Source organism: Lactuca saligna, chromosome 1 (genome assembly GCF_052625555.1).
Source record: "Lactuca saligna cultivar CGN05327 chromosome 1, ASM5262555v1, whole genome shotgun sequence".
NCBI classification, from domain to species: domain Eukaryota; kingdom Viridiplantae; phylum Streptophyta; class Magnoliopsida; order Asterales; family Asteraceae; genus Lactuca; species Lactuca saligna.
The window spans coordinates 172,875,532-172,893,796 of record NC_136417.1 but is presented as its reverse complement, the minus strand read 5'-3'; the positions used below and the strand labels follow the sequence as shown (position 1 = coordinate 172,893,796).

At 31.2% G+C, this 18,265-nt stretch overlaps 2 protein-coding genes across 4 annotated transcripts; one reads left to right on the top strand and one right to left on the bottom strand.

Moving 5' to 3' along the window:
• The first annotated feature begins 428 nt into the window (after positions 1-428).
• Positions 429-6,375, top strand: LOC145046129 (uncharacterized). 3 transcript variants are annotated; one of them, XR_013681959.1, is made up of 7 exons: positions 429-748; positions 2,633-2,696; positions 4,472-4,538; positions 5,546-5,667; positions 5,761-5,834; positions 5,949-6,013; positions 6,233-6,375. XR_013681959.1 is itself a non-coding variant. In XM_078994433.1 (7 exons), exons 3-7 carry the CDS (start codon positions 2,690-2,692, stop codon positions 6,277-6,279), a joined length of 315 nt encoding a protein of 104 aa, XP_078850559.1. In that variant the 5' UTR covers positions 429-748; positions 858-918; positions 2,633-2,689; the 3' UTR covers positions 6,280-6,375. The 3 variants fall into 3 exon arrangements, 2 of the variants coding, with proteins under 2 accessions (XP_078850559.1, XP_078850554.1); XM_078994433.1 differs by lacking the exon at positions 4,472-4,538 and adding an exon at positions 858-918; XM_078994428.1 differs by lacking the exon at positions 4,472-4,538.
• A 4,402-nt stretch (positions 6,376-10,777) lies between these two features.
• Positions 10,778-11,813, bottom strand: LOC145013728 (uncharacterized). Its single transcript, XM_078972201.1, has 2 exons — positions 11,240-11,813; positions 10,778-11,148 (listed from the first exon to the last, which is right to left on the bottom strand). Exons 1-2 carry the CDS (start codon positions 11,811-11,813, stop codon positions 10,778-10,780), a joined length of 945 nt encoding a protein of 314 aa, XP_078828327.1.
• Between the last annotated feature and the right edge of the window lie 6,452 nt (positions 11,814-18,265).

Genomic DNA, 18,265 nt, shown 5'->3' with positions numbered 1-18,265 from the left:
GATAATTTTCTGTTATTCAAATATAATTTTAAATTTTATGTTTGTTCTAGCATCGGTATAATCAATTTTTCTGAATCCATAAAAGAATAGAAAATTATCTAATAACAAATATGATGGAGATTAAAAGCTATTTTATAAACTCAATGATTACAATTAGAAATCTTAATGTGGTAGAGGGAGATGCATAAAATGCCAAATTCAAATCTTATATCTTGAATTGTTATAATTTTTATTTAGATTTATAAATATTATAGATATACGAAAATTGTTACAGAAACATAAAAGTTTTAATTTTCATTTACACAAATACGAAGTTAAATTTTAGTTTTCATTTACCAAATCTATTAATCATCAAATTATTGTATGTTTAACTTATTATTAAATACACGTATTAATAAAAAAACAAATACACTCTTGTTCGTCAGACTTCAAATGTATCTGAAAGGGGAAAAAACATTATTCATATATTTCCCTAACCCTACCCTGGTGTCTCTTTTCTTGCATCCATCGAAGAACACCGACCTTCATCCTTGGCTCTTGCCCCAGCATCTCGGACGTCACAGATGACCACCGCCTCTATTTCACAGACGACCGTCGCAGGTGTTGCACAATACACTGTCGTTGCACATCACTCCCAGTATCATTTTTGCCTGCATAGAAACAATGAACTTCCTTCCTCAGCCCTCTTCAAATCGCTGACGCCTCCAGACCTCCGACCAAGTTCCACTCTGTCATTATCGCCACTCCGGTTAGCTTCTTGCGCTAATGCCCACATGTTTTTATCAATATTAAGAATCCTGAAATGGCATTTTTCTGCTGGAATTGATATTATGAAATCATTTTTTCTATTGAAATAGTTTTTAGGTTGCTCGATCTTATGATGTTCTGCTGAAAATTTGATATGAGACAAATATACAGGTTGAATTCTATTTGCTCACATAGATTTTTTGTGTTGAAATGTTTTTTAATGAATTGAAAACTTGATCACTCAACATTACTTAATTTGCATTTATCAAGATTAATTTTGCGGCAATTTTATTAAGATACATGTGAGGTACATTGAGTTCATGCTTTGATTCAAAATCTGATTCAAAAGGTAGCAAATCAAATTATGCTTGATACAAGGGTACATATGAGATACTTTGAGTTCATTGTTTGATTCATAAACTTCTTGTTAAATCTGTTTGTTTAATTATTTAGTTTTTCAGATAAATCCTATGACATATTTTGACAATGGTTTTTAATCATAAATTTAATATTATACTAAAATAATTACCCAATACAATGATTTTTTGTTTTTGGAGTTGGATGTATTTTCAGTACGCAGAAGTTCAAAATAAAAGGTTTCACTTAATAAATTAGTATATATTGTTAATTTATTTGGTTTTAACTACTTTGTTCTCATAGGTTAAGCCACAAGCTACTTTGTTCACTTAATATGTTTATCATTTTTTCTTTTGTTTTTGATATAGAATATAGAATATTGACAAAGTAGAATAAGTCAACTGATGGGTTTTATTCATACATGTAAGAATCGGATTGCAAAAGAAGGAGAAGAAGAAAGAAATAAAATTTAAAAAAAAAAAAAAAAAAAAAAAAAAAAAAAAAAAAAAAACAGAATGAAAACTGTTAACTGATGATGATTAAATTTGTTCATCCTATTTTCTTTTGTTTTTAGAGTATAAAAAGTCAACTGATGGGTTGTATTCATACATGTAAAAATCGGATTGTAGAAGAAGTAGAAGAAGAAGGAATTCAAATTTAAAAAAAAAAAAAAAAAAAAAAAAGAACGAAAACTGAAAGTGAAAGGCTGTCGAATTCTGTGGAAAGGGTTAATATTAAGATGATGATATTGATGATACTTGATGATATAAACGTATAAAATTTAGCCTATAAATCATAAATCTGTATCAAATTTAGTTTTATATTGATTGATATTGATTATATGCAGAGAAATAATTTGAATGGATTCGAATTCATCTAATTTTGGATGTTTACGATATTTAGGATATATTTTAGGATATAAATAAGATAAGATAACGAATTCTGCATATTTTGTTCCTATTTTTATGCATGTTAACTCCACCGAGAATTTTTTTTATGCTTATATGTAGAGTTTTAAATTTGAACAGCTGTTGTGATTATATGGGCGGGAAAAGAAGATTGTAGAATAATGGAGGAATGACACGTGACATTATCTAGTGCTAATAAAATGAACATGTAGCATTTAAGAGAGTGTTTTATTAGGTAGAGAGATTTTTGTCGAAGCAATCGAATTTGATGAAGAACAACCATATGGATATATATGGTATAAATATATTGATATATTGCATTTACATTTAATTTCATGGAGTCCTTCCTTTGTTAAAAAAATAATAATAAAATAAAATAAAATCGTTTGAAATAGAAAGGCGATTTGGATCTTGATTAATCTTTAATATTTTATAAATCTTTATTAGTCTTTATTTAACTATCATCATGCTAACTCAAAAGTAGGTATAAAATGATAATTTATGCATATACTTGATATCTTAACTTTTCATTAGGAAGTAGCAGGGACCCTTATTTCAAATTTGACATGGAAATAATAGGAGAAAAGTTAACTTTGTGTTATTATTATTATTTTTTTCAGATGCGTCCAGCGTAAAAAGAAGACATGTATGCAATCGAGAAATGTGAAGATTAAAACATGAAAGGTATTTTTTTACTGGTTGGCATAGCATGAGGAAAAAGGGTAGTGGAGTGATATTTGATAGTTCTTGAAGGGTGTTTAGTGAAAATATAAAATGACAAATTATACTACATGGTAATTGAAGTGCCGTGGAGTGTTCCACCGTCACTTCAAGACTTTAGGAGAGTAACAGAGTACATTTGCCGTTAAAAAAAAAACATATATATATATATATATATATATATATATATATATATATATATATATATATATATATATATATATATATATGATAAAACTTCAAAAATGGTTTTTATGGTTTTCGAAAATATCAAGTTTAGTCCCTAAGTTCAAAAAATCTCACAGATGGTCCCTGTGGTTTCAACACTTTTAACAAATGGTCCTTTTCGCTAACTCCGTTAGCTTTTGGCCGTTAAATGAAGGATATTTCTATCTTTTCACTACCATAGGGACCATTTATGAAGTTTTGCCTTATTTAATAAAAAAATAAATAAGTAATTAATATTAAAGGGTCTCTCTCTCTCTCTCTCTCTCTCTCTCTCTCTCTCAACATTTAACGACCACCATCCGAAATATACACCACCACCGGAAAACACCCTCTTGAGCACCGCCAATGACCACAACCTTTATTTATATCCGACGAGTACCACAGACAGTTCCCATCCGGAAAATAGCACCACCTCCGCTGAAATTACTGATATGTTCTTCACCCGATTTCTCTCCATCTGTCTCTTACACACGTATTCACTTGATTTATCTTCATTTATTCACTTGTGGTAGTTGTTATCACCGACTCCACTGTCTCCATACACCGAAAACTCAACGGAGGAAAATTTATTGTTGTTTCTTCACCCTCGAGTACTGTAAACCTTAATTAATCACCGTATATGTCTCTTAACTAAGAAGAAAAACACACACCGCTGAAAACCACTAGAAAACAAAAGGCGATAGATGATGAACCCCAAAACGATTTTACCTAGAAAAAACACAAACCCCAAATCCATAAGATTTCCAGCCAGCAACCATTGGAAATTTGCACAACCATATCAGACAGATTCCTCCAAAAACCATCGTTTTGGACCCAGGTCACCGACCATCATTCATTTAGGGAACATCTTGGATTGCAATTAATGTCTCCAATCCCAGACAAAAAACCATTATTTTTAACACGAGAAAATTTAATCCTTATGAACCTAGATCTGGATTTTTGATTACATCATCACTCTAGCTTTAATCTCCCCCTCCTGATATGTTGAAGTTTGTCTTTAATGGAGATGGTGGCGGTGATTTTGGGGATAGTAGAGTATCTAATGGTGCGACGGTGGGTGAGAGAGAGGGGAGAGATCGAGGAAACGAGTACGAGAATGGCCAAATGGGTCTCATGATTTTTTTTAGAAGAGATAGAGGACCCTTTAATATTAAATATATATTTATATGAATAAGGCAAAAACTTCATAAATGGTCCCTGTGGTAGTGAAAAGACAGAAATATCTTTCATTTAACGGCTAAAAGCTAATGGAGTTAGCGAAAATGACCATTTGTTAAAAGTTTTGAAACCACAGGGACCATCTGTGAGGTTTTTTGAACTTAGAGACTAAACTTGATATTTTTGGAAACCACAGGGACCATTTTTGAAGTTTTGTCTATACATATATATATATATATATATATATATATATATATATATATATATATATATATATATATATATATATATATATATATATATATATATAGGACTAGGTTATAATATGGATGCCATCTATTGTGTGGTTGTAGGGACAATTCTGAACCAAACGGAAAATATTATGATGCGAGGGTCTATGATACTACAGTGGAATAACATGTACTATATAATCACACAAATTTCATTATAAGAGTATTTTAGTCAATTAACCTATATTTAGAAAAGGAAAAAATTGGAATTTAAGGTATAATTAATTCTCTTAATATTAAAGATCTATTTTTTTTTTAATTTCAATTCAAACCTAGTTTTTAATCATAACCATATTTATTCTATTAGAATGACATTCTATTACAATAACATTCTATGAGAATATCACCCAAAAACTATTAAAAAATCTTGAATCTTAAAATATTTATGTTTTGTTAACTAAGAACGAATCTCAAAACATTTTAAATCATTCTCTAAGAATGACTCAAATTACATAGCATCTAAATGGTAAAATACTAATGTAAACGATATTTTCACAGAATCTGTTTACACTTTTATGAGAATGAACTTAAAATACAATTAGAAACTAAAATAAATCAAAAGAATAAAAAAAATCTTAGAAAAAACATTCTCTAAATTCTTGTAAGAATCTCACTCTCCTTGTTGTAATGGTTTCTTCTACCGGAATCCAAAATACACTTCATCTTTTACCCAAATTCAAAATGTGTTTGATCTTTTTTTTTCAATCCAAAAAGCACTAGAGAAATCATTTTGTAAGTTCACTTGATTCCTAACCATAGAAAAAGTTCACATCACCTGATCTTCTTAAGAACCCTGAATAAGTAAACCAATTTGCTTGTAACTGAAGACTAAACCTAAAGAAATACAAAGATATTTTAACAGAATATATTTATACAAAGACATTACCTTACATACCCAATCATTTTCCCTATTTAAATAACAGTCTTTTTAGGTAAGACATGGACCAAGCGTGTAACAAAAACAAACACTAGGGACCAAGTGTGTAATAAAAACAAACAGTAGGGACCTTTCGAGTTAAAAAATTAAATTATGGACCAAGCGTGCAAATTACCCCAACCATATGGACTATTTGTGTAATTTACTTATTTTTTTTTCTCAAAGTTATATGATTTTATGATTCCTTTTAATTTTGGTAGCACTCGATGGAACATTGTTGAGATGTTGGGAGGTGTACTGGAATAATAGAACCAATAATGCGGATTATTGGACCTTTTTCTGGCATACAACCCTGAAAGAACTGAAAGAACACACTTCTGAGGTGATCTCTTAGAAAAACTAGTTTTTTTTTATAAAGCTTTGATTTGTGTTTCTAAAATCTCATATTTCTTATATAATCTTACATAATTGTCAGGGTAAAGCCTTAACTATTACAACACCAAATCAGCAACCCTTGGTTGTTGATCAATCATATACCAGCTTTCAAAGGTGATTTGTTATGCATATTTGAGGATAAAATTGTTGTAAAAAATTGATGGATTTAACGATTCTTGTTGTAGTCATAACTGACAATGAGATGATATTGATTTTAATTATTCACAGATTGCATTTACCCCTTCGACAAGTTGGTGATATGCATTCAGGTGTAAGAACATTTCTCGACAAAGGTTTGTATAAATTAGAGTTTCATTTATACTTTTTTTTCATCGTGTATTGCATGGCAAATGGGGCCTAAGTAACTTAATGGTACTCTTAACTACATTGTGGTTGCCAATTAGAGTTTCATTTATATTTTTATTTTTTCATCTTGAGCATATTTGGTGCACGTTGCATATTATCATACACCTAATGATTTATGAATTGATCATGGTAATTTTACTTTCCAGGTATGATCCACCCTGACCCTGTAAAACGAATTTTATATCAGATGTGAGTCTTTTGGTTTTATACGTGATGATTTATGCATAATACTTTGTTTTATTGCTAAAGACGAGATTTTGACGCGATTCAATATATTTTATATTTGTAAGCATATGTTTGTGTGATTTTCTTTTTGACAAGCTCAAAAGATACTTTTACGATTATTACTTTGAAAGATGTGGGGGTGAATTTATTAGTGGTATTTTTGTCGAAGCAACAAAATTTGATGAATAGAATTTGGTTCGTATGGTTAAAAGTAACAACTGATTGTTTCAAATTTATGTTAGGAAATAATAGAAGAAATGTTAACTTTTTTTTAGATGCATCTAGAGTAAAAAGAAGACATCTATGCAATGGTGTAATGTGAATATCGAAAAAGGGTTCTGGAAGGGTGTTTCGTGAAAATATAAAATGACAAATTATGCAACATCCTAATTTGAAGTATCGGTGGACTGTTTCCAGCGTCACTTCAAACCCTTTAGCTTTTTTAAAGTTGAAGTTTTTAGTCTTCTATTTTTAAAATGCCACTTTTAGTCCTTTCAAAAGAAACTTGAACACAAGAAATCACAACATCAATAGTTTTTATTTATTAAGAACCAGAAGGTTTTCAAGTATACTTACATCACAAAACCTCACTACAAATCTCTCCTTACATTACAGAACAACCTCACTACAGAATCACTCACCTAATATACACTCATACATTACAATATGAATAAGAACAAGATCAAAAGTAAGGCTAGAACTCTAAGAAACAGATGAAGATGAGATCAACTGGAAGAAGATAGACTCGTATCTCTCTCACTCTCTTATACATAACCAATATATATGACTGAAAATCTATACGGGTCACCAAGTATCAATATGGATCGTATATGACTCGCGTGTTAAACCACTTTACTATCGCATTATTTCAGTTCAATACATTCACCAACTTTTCAAGGTACATCCTTTTGTACAAAACAATAATATACACAAGCAATATACATATATAAACAAATGAATAATAACAAATAATAAAAAGGATACTTAAAAGGATATAACAAATTATAAGTTTGTAACATTAACTCCTTATAATTCAACACCCCTCCTCAAACTTATAATTCAAATAAGTTCAATACTTATTCTGAAATGGATCAATAAGACCCAAACCTTTACAAATCCCGTCATGCTGAGCAACTCCCAAAGGTTTAGTAAAAATGTCTGCCATATTAAAATCTGAACTTACCTTATGAACTTCAGTTACACCTTTTGATACCCTATCTCTTATAAAATGAGTATCAACATCAAAATGTTTTGTTTTCTCATGAAAAACTAGATTATGTACAAGTTTTATTGCTGACTCATTGTCACAGAAAATTGAAACAGGAGTTAAATCTTTTAACCCAACATCAAACAGTATTTTTAAAATCCACACAATTTCACAAGAAATAAACACAAAGTTCTCTATATTCTGATTCAGTAGAAGATCTAGAAACAGTTTCTTGTTTCGTACTTTTCCAAGATACAATAGTATTTCCAAGAAATACAACATACCCTCTAACAGACCTTCTAGATACTAAACACTTAGCCCAATCAGCATCAACAAAACCTTTTAAATTTAGATTTCCTTTTGTAATTGAAAAACCCTTTCCAGGATTTAACTTCAAATATCTAAGTAATCTTATAGCAATATTAAAATGAGATTTTCTTGGTGAATGCATAAACTGACTCAATACTTGAACATCATATGAAATATCTGGATGAGTAATAGTCAAATAAATGAGTTTTCCAACCAACTTTTGATAAAGAATAACATTTTGTACCAATGTATCGTTAGCATCAATTCCTTCTCCTCTAACTACAAATTACATTCTAAAGGAATTTTCACAGGTTTACAACCTAGCATGCCAAACTCATGTAATAATTCCATACAATATTTTCTCTGACTTAAACAAACACCTTTATTAATATCTATAACTTCAATTCCCAAGAAATACTTCAATTTTACCAAATCTTTGATTAAAAATTTGGACTTTAAAAAACTTTTGACTTTATTGATTTCTTTATCACAATTACCACTCAAAATTATGTCATCAACATATACAAGTAACACAACAATATTACCATTAGAAGTTTTTACAAATAATGAAAAATCATTCACACTTTGAACAAAACCAAACTCAAGTAAAAAACCACATAACTTTTCATTCCACTTCCTTGGAGCCTGCTTTAGTCCATATAATGATTTCAGTAACTTACAAACTTTGTTACCATCATTTTTATTATTGTAACCAAGTGGTAATGTCATATAAACATCCTCATCCAATTGACCATAAAGAAAGGCATTATTTATATGTAGTTGAAACAAATTCCAATCAAAATTTATTGCAAGAGAAATAACAATTATGATAGAGACCATTTTTGCAACAGGTGAAAATGTTTCATCAAAATCTATACCTTCTCTTTGATTATATCCCTTAGCTACAAGCCTTGTCTTAAATCTCTCTATTTCACCATTAGATTTGTACTTTATTTTATAGACCCACTTACAACCAATGGGTTTCCTATCAGCAGGTAAATCACAAATTTCCCAAGTATTATTTCTATATAAAGCTTCAATTTCTTTATTCATAGCATTTATCCAGTGAATATCTAAAGATGCTTGATAATAAGATTGTAGTTCAATAGATTTATTTAAATTTGTTGCAAAACATTTATTATCTTGACTAAGAAAAGAGTAATTAATAGATATTTCAATCCCATATTTATACATTCCTTCTATGACAAAATCATTGAATTTTTGAGGAAATCTAGACTCACGATTAGATTTTCTAATACCTAGCAACTGAGAATCAGAAGTTACAATATTATTATCTAAATTTTCCTCATAACTATTAGTGGGAATAGATACAACAATCTTAGGTTGTGAACCAGATGTTTCACAACCATGAGTACCTTCCTGATTAGATGTTGTTGCATCTAAACTAGAACTACCATCCACATCAAAATCAGTTGCACTATATGGTTGATCAAAAATTGTATCACCATCCTGATTACTACACCCTAACTCACCACTATTTTGATTATCATCAAAATTTTCAGAAAACAACAGCTCATCATTGGAAAATGGATCCCAATGACCCTTATTATTAAAAAAAGTTGTCTCAAGAAATTGAGACACTTCATTTGATTTAGAAGCCAACTTAAAAGGAAAGACGGATTCATAAAATTTCACATCCCTGGAAAAGAAACAAAAACCATTATCAAGACTAAATAATTTGTAACCTTTTTTTAACATTAGAATACCCAATAAGAATACATTTCTCAGAACGCTCAGAGAATTTATCATTATTGTTTAACTTTGTAGCAAAGGCTAAACATCCAAAAACACGAATTTTGTCATAAACAGGAACATGATTATAGATTAATTCAAAAGGATTTTTACCATTTAAAACAGAAGAAGGTGTTCTATTTATTAAAAAAACTACAATTAAAATAGAATCTCCCCAAAAAAATTTAGGCAAGCCAGCTTGAAACAACAAAGATTTAGCAACATTCAATAAATGCCTATGCTTCCGCTCTACCACTCCATTTTGTTGTGGAGTGTGAACACAAGAAGTCTGATGAACAACTCCTTTGGCTTTAAGAAAACTATTCATTTTTAGATTAACAAATTATGTTTCATTATCAGCTCTAATAGCCTTTAGACTAACATTAAATTGATTTTCCAATATCATAACAAACTCATGAAAACAGGTAAACACTTTATCTTTAGACTTCATCAAATAAACCCATTTAGCTCTAGTGAAATCATCTACAATTGTAAGAAAAAATTTAAAGCCACCAATAGCAGCAACTTTATAGGGACCCCAAACATCTAAATGAACAAGTTCTCCCAGACAATATGACTTATATTCACTCAAAGGAAAAGGTTCCCTAGTTTGCTTAGCCTTATGGAAAACCTCACATGGCATAACTGATTCATTATCAAAATTTAAGACTGGTTTTAAAGTACTTAGAGCTTTATCAGTTGGATGTCCCATTCTATTATGCCATGTTAACTTTGATACAAAACACTTATGACAATTAATCACATAATTTGACCTACCTAACAATTGATTTTCCAAATAATAAAGACCTCCAAATTCTTTACCAGTCATCACAGTCTCCATTGACAGTGAATCCTGAACATAACAATTATTTTCATCAAAAACAACTCTACACTTATTTTCTTTACATATCTTGTGAACAGATAAAAGATTAACATGAAAATCAGGAATAACAAATACATCTGACATACCAATAGAATCAGAAAGACTAATGTTTCCAATCTTATCTATTTTAGCAGTTGAACCATTAGGGTGATCAAATCTTAGATTAAGTTGGGAAACATCCACAACATCTGAAAGTTGTGAATCAGTAGCAGTCATATGTTGACTAGCTCCTAAATCAACAACCCATTTTCCTTTATTTAGAAAAACATTATTACAAGATATACCTACCATATTAGGATTAACAGATACACTTTCTCACAATTCTTTTTCATGAAGAAGAGACACCAACTTTGTGTATTGATCACTTGTTAAAAAATGATGACCAGACTTATCAGAAGAAACAACTGAAGCATTAGCATTAGTACTTTCAATAACATGTGAAGAAGTACCAGACACTGCTGGTGACTTATTAAACTCAGACTTGGGTTTAAAATCCTTAGAATACCCAATAAGCTTATAACATTTCTCAATAGAATGACCTTTTATTCCACAATTCTTACATCTTAAATTCTGGTTTCTACCTTTAAATTTCTTGTTATCAGTAGTTTTACCAGCAAAAGCAGAAGAATTTTGAATTTTAGTAGATAACACAGAAACACTTCCATTGTTTCTGATTAGACTCTCCTCTGGATACAATTGAAAAAGCAGTTTTAACATCAGGTAAAGGTTCCATTATAAGAATATGACTTTTAACTGGGTTATATGAATCATCCAGACCATTGAGAAATTGCATAAGTTTCATGAGCTTTGAATGATTTTTAGTATGAGTAGCAGCTTCACAAGTGCAATCAGGATACTTTGTTAAGCAATCAAACTCTTTCCATAAACCATCCAACTTATTAAAATAATCTGATACAGACATACTCCCTTGTATGAGACCATTAATTTGTTGATGAATGTTAAAAACAAGAGAACCATCAGCCTTAAAATAAGTTTCATAAAGTTTATTCCAAACATCTAAAGAAAACTCAGAACAAGCATGTCCAACGTAAATAGATTCAGAAAGCGAGTTAAGAATCAAAGAACATACAATAGCATTAACTCTGTCCCACTTCAGAGATTTAATAGCATCCTTATTATCTTTTAATTCAGTACCTTCTATAAAACCTTGTTTGTTCCTGTCTTTTTGAGCCCTAGTCATTGAACTTTTCCATACCCTAAAGTTTTCAGTACCAAGTAATTTGAAATTTATAATAGTTGTCATATAATGATCTAAAGGATGCAAATAAAGAGGATCATCAAAATCAACAACATCATTTTTTCCAGATGATTCTGGTGGTGTATCAGCCATGATCAAACAAGTAACCAATCAAGAAATCTAATATATTCAGAAACCAGAAAACAATCACACTTCCTACAATAGTTTCTATAAACTCAAACAAGAACACTATGATAAAGAGGAAAGAATTGATCTATCAAGAGTTAAAAAACAGGAAAGTGTGCAAAACTTACAGTGATCCTCAAAAAATATGCTCAGCAAGCTGCAGTGTAGTTCTGATGAATCTGAAACACAGATTCACCACTGAAAACCGAAACGGGCATTTAAATGCCAGAACCAACCTGATTTTAGTACCTTCTTTGCATCGTCTTAACGTTGACCGCCACGATAGCGTTGACCATTAGGATTAGCACAGTATTAACCTTAACGTTTACAACTATCTTGATCGTTTACTCTTAAGACGTGACAAGAGAACAACCAGGTTGATGATCTCTTCACGATCAAAACAGATCTAAACAAACCCTAGATCTGTTACAGATCTAAAGAACACCAGGAGAAGAATAAACCGAACCAGAATCAGATCTAGAACGAAGATCTGAAGCCCTAACTTGATCTACGCTAAATGACATGAAACGCTAACTCGATCTAAACCCTAACACGATCTAGACGACAAACAGATCACGAACTATCATAACCAGGCTCTGATACCATCAAAAGAAACTTGAACACAAGAAATTACAACCTCAACAATTCTTATTTATTAAGAACCAGAAGGTTTTCAAGTATACTTACATCACAAAACCTCACTACAAATCTCTCCTCACATTACAGAACAACCTCACTACAGAATCACTCACCTAATATACACTCATACATTACAATATGAATAAGAACAAGATCAAAAGTAAGGTTAGAACTCTAACAAATACATGAAGATGAGATCCACTGGAAGAAGATAGACTCGTATCTCACTCACTCTCTTATACATAACCAATATATATGACTGACAATCTATATGGGTCACCAAGTATCAATATGGATCGTATATGACCCGCGTGTTAAACCACTTTACTATCCCAAAATTTCAGTTCAATATGTTCACCAACTTTTGAAGATACATCCTTCTGTACAAAACAATAATATACACAAGCAATATACATATATAAACAAATGAATAATAACAAATAATAAAAAGGATACTTAAGAGGATATAACAAATTATAAGTTTGTATCATTAACTCCTTATAATTCAACATCCTTGGACTTTAAGCTTTTTAAAATTTCAAGTTCACCTTCTCAAATTTATAAAGTTGTGTGTGTGTGTGTGTGTGTATATATATATATAGAGAGAGAGAGAGAGAGAGCGCTAGGTTGAAATGTAGATTGACATCTATTATGCGGACATGTGGATACTGGTATTCTGTGAGAATAACAAAGAAAATATGTTGTTTGATAATATGAATACGTTCAATCTTACATAACTATTGTCATTATCACACATTTTCACTAATTAAATAGTCTATAAGGTTATTATAGGTTTTTTTATTATTATTCTTATTCTGTCAGAATGTTGTCAAAATATTTATTGAGTCGTATTCTGCTAGAATGAAAATGAGTGAAAAACGATGTGTGAGACAAAAAACGAATAATAATTAGTGAGAATGCATGAAAATGTCAATATTTTTGTAAGTTTGAACGTATTTGTATTATTAAACAACTTATTCTCTTAGTAATTCTTATAAAATAGGATTGTCCACACGTCCGCACAATAATTATCCATCCACATTATAACCTAGCCCTATATATATATATATATATATATATATATATATATATATATATATATATATATATATATATATATATATATATATATATATATATATATCGTTTAAAAACCATATTTTTATATAAATATAAGGTTTTTTTTACAATCAAAGCATAATGTTATGCATAAATATGTATTAGTTATATCGTGAAAACAAAGCTAACTATAAGCTTTCAATAAGATGTAAAAATTATATGGGTTGCAAAACTGACCTTTGGGCCTTGATCGACTATACACTTCCAAACTGATTTTAAAGTTACATATTTAATATAAAATAATATTTTTATATAACTAATACATATTTATATATAATTTTTATGGTTTGAATGTAAAAAAAAACCTTGTATTTATACAAAAATATGGTTTTTAAATGAAAAAATGTATTTATACGGTTTAAAAAATATTTATATGGTTTCAAATTGAAAATGGTTACCATTAAACAAAAATATTTATATGGTTTCAAATTGAAAATGATCAACATCGAACAAAATTGAAAAAAATGATGTTCAATTTGGAAAAAAAAACCAGAGTGTTAAAATTGAAAGAAAAAATTAAACTTACTGTAAAAAAACAAAAAAAAAACAAAAAAAAACAAAAACTTATTGTTGTTTGTGAGAAAAAAATTCAACTTTGATACGTCAGCATATCATTTCATCAAAACTGATACGTTATCATGTCACATCAGTAGGTAATCGGTTGACCGGTCAAGTGATCAAATTAGAATTTTGATGTAAATTTAATGTTTTTTTGTGTTATTTACTGTAATGACAAACCAATATGTTGCACTAGCACTTAAGTAAAGGATTTAGAGAGATGGGAAGTGAACGCTCAAAGGAGCTTCCAATGATGTTTATGGGGTAAGAAAGTAATTTCAATAGGTACTACTTAGTTAAATACTAGAAAAGCTTACTTTACTTCCCCTAAAATTCTAATTGCATGTCTTTGTTGGATAGAACTCACTGGACTTAATATAAATCCATAAACAATGGCATATGAGGAGGGGTAGATAGAAATGAATATTAGGCTAAAGGGAGTGGTAATACTCCTAACATCTTGTCACGTCAGATTTTGGAGTGTCGCCTCATTTTTAACCATTTAACACCTAATCTTAGCATTGGTATGGAGTGGTAACCCTCCTAAAACTCTATTTTCTTTTTCTAATTTAATTAAATTACTTTCTCGTTCTAATTTTTTCTTTTTGAAATATGTGATATAGACGACAGTTTTCTCTCTGTTACTCTACTTGTTCTTTATTCAATCCTTAATCATTTTTCTCAAACCATCATTCTCTCTCTCTCTCTCTCTCTCTCTCTCTCTAATCTTTATTACAGCAGTTCCTTTCACCTTTAATCACAGAAAAAGAAGGCAATCAGAATGTACTAACACATGAAGTAACACATACAAAAAGGTTAAAACAACACCAAAAGTCCTTACAAAATGAAACTAGCATCAAATAATTAAGGAGCAAACCAACTTAGATAGTGAACTTCCAGACTAAACCATCAAACTACATCGTCAAGCATAATGCACCAAAACAACACTGCATCAGAAAAATGATGAAGAGGTAAAATGGTCAAGAAACATAGATAAACTCCTTCAACAATCATGAAAAGAAGCAACAACCAGGATCCCAAACAGAACCACAAAAAATCACAAAAAAGACTAAAACCACACCAGAAAAAACCAAGAGGTAAAATGGTCAAGGTAATGAGACCTCCATAGTGCCAACATATCACCACTCTTTTCCATAAGAATCATAGCTCAATAAATCCATTTAATTGCATCACACTATTACCATGCTTTATAGTTATCCATTCATTTGTTCTTTATAATTAACAACTTCATATATGCATTTTCAACATTACTAAATCAGCAGGTAATGATCAAGAATCCACCAAATAAAATCCATGGCCCTTAGTTCTCATCTATGAATAAAAAAGACAACTTAAAGTTCTCTCTAAACAGGGGTTCACTAGTATTTTCTCAAACACATAATATGCATGAAATTATGTAACATAAAGAGTTGCTTAACTTTAAAATTTATAAGCTGTGAGAAGAAGATTCTAAGCTGTGACTCGTCGAGTTGTATGAACAACTCGTCGAGTTGTTCTTGAGACAAGAAGATTGCCATGAACTTGCTGAGTCATGGTACTGACTCGCCGAGTGTCACAACTAGAAATTTTGTGTCTTGTAATCACTAAACTCAAGAAAAATGTTGAACCAAAAACTTAAAAGCATGTGTGATGCTTATTAGATGACATCAAAAACTTCAATCAAATACATCATGCAAGTGCTACAAATAGTCAACAACCAATTGGAAACCCTAGAAGTCCTTGTCTAGGTCCATTTTGGACTAGGACTTCCTTATTGGACCTAAATGGACCAATAAGCTTCCAATTTGACTATCATGCGCTTAGAACCCTTAAATGGGCTCTAATTGGACCCACATTTATTTATTTCAACATTTTGGGCCATATTGGGCCTAGAATGAAATGAATTAAAAGCTTTGATCCATGATTAACCTAAACTAGCCCAACAAAGTGTAAAAATCATATTATATTTCCTTTTAGGTTAAAACTCATCCAACTTAATTTACACATGGGCTTGTGGGCATTAAAGCCCAAATTTCTCTTTTTCCTTCCATATTTTCGGCCCAAAACAAGCCCAAGAGGAAGGGTTGACCTTGTGAGTGACACCTCACAATTAACCAAAGGATTTCCATGCAACATGTCCCATACTTCCATGCATGCATCACTTCATGGTCTATGTCTCTCTTCTCTCACTCACTCTCGGCCGAAACACACACACACACACACAAATCTCTCACAAACTCTCTCTAGAATTCTCAAGGAACAATCCTCCCTCCTCCTTCAAAAATTTCGTGAATCAAGAGCTTCACAAGGAGAATCCATCACCAAAATCATTATCTAGCTAAGTTAATGCTTTGGACTCTTTCTTATCTTCAAAAATCTCTTCTTAACTCTCATGAAATCATAAACTTGTGTCTTAGAACTCCATAAACTCGAAATCTTCATCAAAGGGTACTAGGGTCAAAAATCACCAAGCTTCCTTCCATCCTTTCTTCAAAAACCGAATCAACATCCAAAGGTGAGCTTCATACCCCCCTTATTTTCGGTTTTTATAAGTTTTTGTGGGGGAGAATACAAGCAAAGGTGTAGATCTATCATTATGTGTATGCCTTGTATGATTTCTATGCTTATATGTGTGTTTTGTATGATTATGATGTTAGATCTAGTCATGAATCACTAAAAACCGAGATATACTTTATGTTAAATGATACTAGCATAAAATATACTACTACATACAAAGTATACCAAGAAAAATAGCTAAGTGGCTTAACAACACATACTTTGGGCTAAAAACTCATTTTTTAGACATAAAATGTCAAAAATACAAAGTTGAAGGGCCCAAAATGAAATATTTCGAAATCTGATGGGTGAGATGAGTCAAAACAGTTTCCATAATGTATTTTCTGAAAATATACTCTTTTGGAGGATTAAAAACATAAATTTCAAGCTTAATGGGCTAAAAATGACATTTTTGGCCCAATAGGGCCCAATATGCGAAATTACCCAAACTTGAGGGGCTGAACCTTGTTTTTCTGTAAAACAGTGGGTTATTAGTGTTCTAAGTACATTTCAAAGGTCAAAAATGCTTTCCATAGTTGAAAAAGGACCAAAGTTGCAAAAATTTTCCAATTTGGGCCAAAAGTGTAAAAATTGCGAAATAAAGGGCTACAACCGAGAAAATTGTATTTTCAGGGTCTAAAACTGTTTTGCAACTAAAAAGGTGCTGAAAAATATCAATTTCATTAAGTTTTGATGTTAAAATGCCAAGAAAAATGGTTTAAGGACTAAACCGGAAATTAATTTACTTAAAGGGGTGAAAAAGTAAATTTACAAAATAAAGAGGGGTTGTAAACAGAAAATTCTCATTGACAATTCAATACACTTGTTGTGAACAAGACTGACACTACGACTCTCGATGAATTACAATTCACAACAACACCAAAAATCGTTAACAAACGATATGATTCGGTCTCGAATCAATAACAAATCCAAAACTAGTAACACTACAATGCTCAATACACATATGGAACTCTCGGAACTCTATACTCTCGTGGAGTTACTCAATACGTCGACGTACCTTCCTTAGGCCCAAAAGTTTCAAATCATGCTTGTTGGGCCTAGCTAGCCCGATGACGTGATCTTTAGGCCCAAAGGATACTTGCTTACATGTAGTTGGGTCTAATACGACTTAACCTCGTGTAAAATGACTTTCAATGGCAAACGTGCTGCTGGTCCCCAAGGGTCGCTCGGTACTGCTAGTAAAGTCGGGAACTCACGATTGCGGGTTGGGCTTCGGGCCCTTCGCAATTGCAATGGTCTTGAACGACGTAGGGAAATACCGAGGGTTTCGCACCTTCTCTTTTTCTCTTCGGTCGTGGGACTACACAAGTCCGGGAGGGTTGAGTTATGTGAATAAGTGCGAGCGACGCCTAAGGGATCGCTAGTACGGTTGTCAACTGGACGTTTTCATTAACGTACGTTACAACAATTCACAACCCACTGTATACTCAATGCCTCCGGAGCTCAACGAATACCTCTAATGTAACGAAACAACAACACATAAACTAATTGAAGCAAAGTAATAGGAAAACGTCGGGTTTTCCTAG

Bases quoted from the DNA above. Each gene is read 5' to 3' on its own strand.
- LOC145046129 (XM_078994428.1), top strand. The intron at 5,668-5,760 runs GTGATCTCTTAG...CATAATTGTCAG, and splicing joins TGAAAGAACACACTTCTGAG to GGTAAAGCCTTAACTATTAC. The intron at 6,014-6,232 runs GTTTGTATAAAT...TTTACTTTCCAG, and splicing joins AAGAACATTTCTCGACAAAG to GTATGATCCACCCTGACCCT.
- LOC145013728 (XM_078972201.1), bottom strand. From the start codon at position 11,813: ATGGCTGATACACCACCAGAATCATCTGGAAAAAATGATGTTGTTGAT. The intron at 11,149-11,239 runs GTCTGGATGATT...AATTGTATCCAG, and splicing joins ACTTATGCAATTTCTCAATG to AGGAGAGTCTAATCAGAAAC.